General features: G+C 33.1%; 2 protein-coding genes across 2 annotated transcripts in view; both read left to right on the top strand.

Annotated features, from left to right (window-relative positions):
* The window catches only part of HELRODRAFT_182646 (hypothetical protein), a gene marked incomplete at both ends in the record, with an annotated part of 4,009 nt that extends 3,691 nt beyond the window's left edge, over positions 1-318 (top strand). The window contains one exon of the mRNA XM_009032887.1: positions 175-318. Within this exon, the coding sequence (XP_009031135.1) occupies positions 175-318 (144 nt within the window). The remainder of the gene's footprint in view (positions 1-174) is intronic.
* A 1,340-nt stretch (positions 319-1,658) lies between these two features.
* On the top strand, positions 1,659-5,590 carry HELRODRAFT_182645 (hypothetical protein; the record flags this gene model as incomplete). Its single annotated transcript, XM_009032886.1, has 2 exons — positions 1,659-2,625; positions 5,454-5,590. The coding sequence occupies 2 exons, from the start codon at positions 1,659-1,661 to the stop codon at positions 5,588-5,590; spliced, it is 1,104 nt and encodes a 367-aa protein (XP_009031134.1).
* Between the last annotated feature and the right edge of the window lie 1,709 nt (positions 5,591-7,299).

Genomic DNA, 7,299 nt, shown 5'->3' with positions numbered 1-7,299 from the left:
CAAGTTCCAAAGCTAAACTTTGATGCGATCAACTATTACGACATGCTCGATTGGCATGCAACCGAGATCACAGAGCCACCCCTTACAAAAGATATCACAACTGAAGCTTTAGAACAGATGATAATGGATATTCCTAATAACATTGAATTTTTGAAGTTGCCTTGCCATACTCAGGCAGTAGAAAGAATGATAAAATTAGTTACAGAAGCGTCACTTTCAGTTTGTGGAGAAAAAGCAAGAGATGGCTTTATTCGTACTAAACTTGCATCTCAAAATGATATACCAAAATTTGAAACTAAAAAACACTTCATTATTTAAGTCTTTGATGTGAACTAGTAAACACTAATGTTTTGTTTTTCAAGATTTAAATGATTTATTTGAGTTAATAACATGTTTAATTTGATGATATTGTTTTGTTTACTTTTGAAATGCAATTCATAAACAGTCTCCAGCCGAGAGGAACCTCAAAACAATGTTCAATAAAATTCAAAATTTACACATTGAAATAACTCGATAAAAGACATATTTCCCAACCCCAGGAAAAGTAAAAAGAAGAAAAAAATTTTTTTATGTATAAATTCGCTCCACCCTAATGCCCACTTCGTAATGTTCGTCAAACAAATAAGCACGTCGTATCAAGTTGTGGATCAGCTTCGGCTTTGAAGAGATACACAGGCAGACATGATAAAATACTAGCGTTGATCATGGATGAAGTGAAGCTACAGGCTCCTAACGACTGCTGCTTGTTTGCAAACTTGGAGATGGAAGGCATACGACCAACGTCACATCCTGAAATTACCATTTTGAGAGGCAACAAGATTGAAATATTGTAATTGACAATATGCCATGAAACTAATTTATTTTCTTCTAAACAATATAAACACCAAAAATATATTAACTTGCAAAAATGCTTAAACAAAGAATATTCTAACTATTCTGTAATAATGAACTCATTTGAAATGTCGCCTGTTGGGCTTTATAATAAATTTAATTTGTCATTATTTAAATTTTCATGGCCATCTAATTTTAATTTTAAATTAATGAGCATTGTCCTTAGCTCGTCTTACACAATATACTGTGAAAGAAACAACGTGTAATGGTATTCGAATATACTCCCAACGCACATACACTTACATCGACAATGAGTATGAGCGGATTACTTGATTACAATATAAAAACATTTTTTTAACACCATTATTATTATTATTAATATTATATGATTATGTATTTGTAACATGAGAAATGGCAGGTTTTTGCTAGCTCACTGTTTTTATTTACATTAATCGAGTTTTACATAGTTTTACAGTGTAAAAATAGGTTTAAAAGTAGCGGAAAATTATGGCGAATAAATTAATACTAAATAACTCTAATTTCAAATATTTAATTATTTGATTTAATTTTTAATTAAATATTTAATTTTTAAATCAATCTTATTAGTAAATGCAACTAAATGCCCATACTGTTTTAAAAACTCAGCAGGCATTCCTGGCGTTGTACAAAATCAGCTCAAAGCAGCAACAATAATAACAATGTACGTTTACAAAGCAACAATATTGTAATATCTCCAAACTTACTGGTTGATAATTCTGTTAACATGGATAATAATCTAATTTCCTGTTGTTGTGGTAAACAGTGCAAAGGTAAAAAAGGGCCTAAGAATGCACCAACGTTCGTGCAAAACATTCAAAAATTTAAATAATTCGATAAATTCTCCAAAGGACCCTAACGAAGATTTCATCATTTTGACACCATCAAACACTACCACCGCAGAATTACCACAACTATCACTTCCGCCTCACCATCGAGCGACTCCATCGACGTCGTCAGCGGGTGTCGCCGCGGCAGAGATACCACTACCATCGTCCCCGCTTCACCAGGTGACATCTCCGTCGTCGTCATCGTCAACAAATACCGTCATAAAAGATACTCCACTTCCAGGGATAAAGTTACCTAAAACAACAACTCAATGGTCTGAGGCCAACGCATACTTCCATTCTCAAAAATCAGCTCTACCAAACATCACCGACATTGATAACTTCACCATCAATTTCCAGTCATCAATATACAACTACTTTGCTTCAACCTACGGCACAATTAAACAACAAACAAATTCAACAACAATATCCGACAAACCAATCAACAAACTAAAGAAGGAACTGAAACAACTAAAGCTGCTAGGCCGTAACAACCACAACTTCGACCTTCAAATTAAAACGCTAAGCAAACAAATAAGATCAAGGATAGCATCAACAAAACGAAATAAACTTGAAAAAACACTCAATATCACAAACCAACTAAAACACAAATTTTGGGCAACGTATGAAAAATTATTCAACCCGACGCCTAATTTGCTACCTCAGTTTGGCGTCGACAAATGTAAACAATTTTTCAACAACATTTTAAACGATCAATCTTGCAATAAACATTCCCTACCAAATTGGATTAAAACATTACCAAACCCTTCAATAGCCTGTGATACCAATCCTCCCACGTATAATGAAATCTCTTCAATTATCCGGAAATGCAAGTCGAGAGCATCTCCTTGCCCTTTGGACCAGATGTCAGTAATAGTTCTCAAAAAGTGTCCAATATTCCGCACAATCCTTTATCAGTTACTGGTTGAATGTTGGAGAACGTCATCAATTCCCTCCTGCTGGAGAAAAGGGCTGACAATTCTGATTTACAAAAAGGGAGATGCCAACGACCCAGCGAATTTCAGGCCAATAACACTTCAACCAGTATTCTTTAAAATATTCTCCACGTTCATAAACAATAGAATATACAAATATCTGGATTCAAATAATTTCATCAATAAAAATATTCAAAAGGGTTTCTATACCAAAGTTGATGGTGTAGTTGAACACACGCAGCTGCTGTCTCATCTGCTGAAAGACGCCAAAAGATATCAGAGAACAATTATTGTTACCCTATTAGATTTACGAAATGCTTTTGGTGAGGTTAGCCATGATCTAATTTCATCTGCTTTAAGTTATCACCACATCCCAAGTCAGATCAGCAACATGATTAGATCAATATACGCCGACTACTCGATAACTGTATCGGTGTGCAACAAACTAACCTCACCTATCCAAGTAAAAATGGGGGTCCTACAAGGTGACCCGAGCTCTTCATTGCTCTTCAATCTTTGTTTTAATCCTCTGATGAAAATAGTCGAAGCAAAGAAATACCAGCAGTGCGGATATATATGGGGACCTACAGCCAAACTAAAATCTAGGAGTTGGCTTCAATTTGCTGACGACTCAGCAATCATTGCTAGCAGTTCTGAGGGTGCCCAGAAGTTGATCGATCTCAACCAAGCCTGGTGTAAATAGACGGGTATGAAAATGAGTATAGATAAATGTAGTACATTTGGAATGAGAAAAATCAATGGAAAATATGAACAATTTCTACCCCAATTAACAATAAACGATGAAAAAATTCCCCATGTGAATATCAACGATCAATTTAAATACTTGGGAATAATGTACGATTTTGAAGGCAAAAACACCAGAGAGAAAAATGAATTATGTAATAAACTCAAAATTTTGCTGCAGAAAATTGGAGAACTGGACACAACTGCTCAATGGAAGCTAGAAATTCTCAGACGTTTTATCCCCTCTCAAATAACATTTGAATTACGAACCTATGATATGTCGCTGATCTGGATAGAATGCACTCTGGACCGCCTTATAATAGAGGCAGTAAGAGAATGGCTGTCTGTGCCCATAAGCAGTTGCATCGCTGAAGTTATCTCGATGCCGTATAAAACTGGGGGCCTCAACATCAAATCGCTGAAACAACACGCCGTGTTATTAAGATTAAAACTCCGTGGGTATCTCAAGCTAAACGCCAGCGAGGAAATAAGACTGCTGTGGAATGAATCTGATAACTCCTACAGAAAGATTGACGACCTCATTCCAAAAAATGATGGAATTAAATCAGCAATAAATGCCCTACAACAACAACAATATAAAACGAATTTCAATCATCTATTGCTGTTGCGATGCCAAGGTGCTCTTGTGAGGTCAATAAAAAAGCATATCAATAGCTCCGAGATAACACGATGGTCTAGGTCAACTGTAAAACTATCAGAGGTCCTCTATAAATTCACCAGAAAATATCTTATTCAACAGCTACCTACTAATGCTAACCTCTTCAGGTGGGGTTAATCTACTAAAGCATCATGTTTGCTTTGTAATGCAGTACAAACAAACAAACATGTCCTATCAAATTGTGGCTCCGCCTCTGCACTGAGCAGATATTTAAACCGCCACAACAAAATTCTCACAATAATTATTGATAACATAAAAGCAAATGCAAGGCCGGGTATTGAAATATTTGCAGACGTGGAAAAAGATTTGGCGCGTCCAGTAACGGATCTGTTCAAATCACTGCGACCCGACATCGCAGTCTGTAACAAAGATACTATTGAAATACTCGAACTGACCGTGTGCCATGAAACAACTTCATGAAATCAAAACAATATAAAATGAATAAATACTTAAATAATTTAAAAAATAACATTGTAGATGATTTTAAACATTTCAATATTTTAATTAAAACTTTTGAAATATCGCCTATAGGTTTTTATAATCCTTTTATTCTGTCTCTAATCAATATAAATTGGACTGATATTTTATTTTGATTATTTTTGATTTTACTGGTTTTCTCTGAATAATAAAAGAGTTTACATAATTATTATTATTATTATTGCTATTGTTATTATTGTTGTTTTTAGCGCGAGGAGGTTGAAATGAAATAAAATGTTTAAAAAAAATTATAGTTTTTATAATTATTGTTGTTGTTGCTGTTGATGGTGTTGTTGTTATTATCGTTATTGTTATTATCATCATTGCTAGATTGCTGGTTGATCCGATTAACGTTATTGTTGTTAATTCTTCGAGTTGGAAGTGTTGTTGTGATTCGTTGATAGAAGGTTTTTCAGATTCGATAAAAATGGCTTCTGCAATTCTTAGGTTGTAGTGCTGTTGATTGGTGTATAGAATTTTTGTGTTGTTATCTAGAAGGTTCCTAGTTATTGGGGTGTTGTGGAAAGTTTCAAGATGGTTTTTTATTGCACCGTCTCTTTTGTGCATAGTAAGTGTACGCTATAGTGTTGTAGTAGTCATTCTTATATAGGAAGATTGAAGAGGTACACAGTCGTCAAGAGGACAAGAAAAGAATTTTTCAAAGCTCTAATCACATCATCACAGACGCTGACGACACCTACCTTATCATCCCATCATCTAGCTCAAACACCATCCAATCAGAACTCGACTCATTAACTACATGATCAAAACGATGCTCTCTGTCACTTAATTTCAATAAATTATTTGAACTCATCATTCACAATAGCCGTAAAAAAATAACAAGTCAATTAATAAAAATATTAGGCATCACATTCACCTCCACACTTAATGTAGCACCTCATATCAACCACATCATCACAAAAGGTTTTCAAACATTTTACGCACTCAAAACACTCCGCTCACATGGTCTCAGAGGCACCAAATTATTCGACATCACTGAATCACTCATAATCTCACGTATCAAATATGCAGCTCCCTCCTGGTCTGGTTTTGCTACATAACAACAACTTCAGCAACTACAATCTCTCATCAAAAAACTAATCCGCTTCAACTATCTATCTGCATCATATCCTACCGTCACTGAGATATTCAACACACTCGATTCAAGACTGTTCAAGAAAGTAGAAAATAACAACAACCACGTCATCCATCATCTACTACCACCAATTAAAACTACAACACACAACTTTCGTCAGCGCAAACATTACTATCAAGTCGCCACCCAATCTACATATCATTCATCGCAAGACACCTCAAAAATATTAACACTCAATAAAACTTTATCATCCACACTAGTTTTTTTTATCGATCACCTCACTAACTCACTAAGTCATCATCTAGTCTATTTTTTTTAACAGTTTTATTTACAAAAGTAAAAAGGTCCATCCTAGCAATAAAATACTAATTTATGGATGGCCTCATGAACAGAATAAATCTCAACTAATTCAATAGAATTTACACATAACCAAAAATAAAAATATCAACTGAAAAATTAAGCAATACATATATATCTAGAATAATTGAAATGAAATTAAAAATTAGGGATAACAAAAAAAAGAGAAATTGAGTCAATATTATAATTATGAAATAAAATGAAACAATTTACGTTATGAACAGCATAAAAATATGTAATATGTTTTCAATTGTTTTTTGAAAGAATTATAAATTACATTAGATTTAATATAGAAAGGCAGTTTATTCCAATGGACCGGACCATAAAAACAGAAATTTCTTCCAAAAAATTTATCTTTAATTAATAGTGTTAATTAATAGTTTGTTATTATGCCTAGACGAAATGTTGTTTTTGGAAAATGTAAGAGTTTGTTGTAAGTGATTGTCAGAAGTAAAAATAATCTTATTAATTAACAATTATATATATACAATATAGACAGGATTTATATGAATTAATTTCAACTATTGTTAAAATGTTATTCTCATTGAAAATGTTTATATTTGATATAAAAAAAGATCTTCCGAAATAGATACGCGACCAATCTTTTTTGACTCGAAAATAACTTATTTATCGTTGTTGAATTTGCACATTCCCAGACTTGTTTCTCGTAATTTAATTTATCATCAATATAAACTCCCAGTAATCGGAAGGTGTCTACCTTTTGAATAGGGATTTCATTAATAATTACTGGAAAATTATCTATACGGCAGGTTTTTTTGTTCGGAAATATCATGAAATTTGTTTTTTTGAAGTTGATCGATCTGATTTAAGGTTGTCCAGTGAAATAAATTTGATAAGGATCTGTTGGTATTTGAAACTAGATCTGCTAGGTCATGTGATCTGGAATAAATAGTGCAATTTGCCTTTTTATGTCATTACTTCATTTTATTTTCAATTTATTTTATTATTATTATTTATTTTGTTCCATTTTATTTTATTTTTTATGTTAAAACATATTTCTTTCTCCGTTTTTTTATTTGCTTATTTGTTTAATTTGGTACTACTGCCTTGCATGTGGCAACAGTTTCTGCGTCTGTCAGATCCTGATTTTTAAAGAATAATAAAAAAAATTATTTATGGAATGATTACGTTTCAAAAGGGGAGTGTTGTGAGGTAGGCAATTATTCAAAATTAAAAAGTTAGATGTTTTGTAGTTTTTGTAAAAGATGCTTAATTTTATTTTATCGTTCGGGTTAGTTGGTTTAATATTATTATGGATTATCTTCTTCATGATCTTTTTATCAGTTTTGCAGGACG

This window comes from Helobdella robusta (assembly GCF_000326865.2).
Source record: "Helobdella robusta unplaced genomic scaffold HELROscaffold_89, whole genome shotgun sequence".
NCBI lineage: Eukaryota > Metazoa > Annelida > Clitellata > Rhynchobdellida > Glossiphoniidae > Helobdella > Helobdella robusta.
Note: the sequence above shows the minus strand (reverse complement) of the source record. Positions and strands in the feature narration are given on the sequence as shown.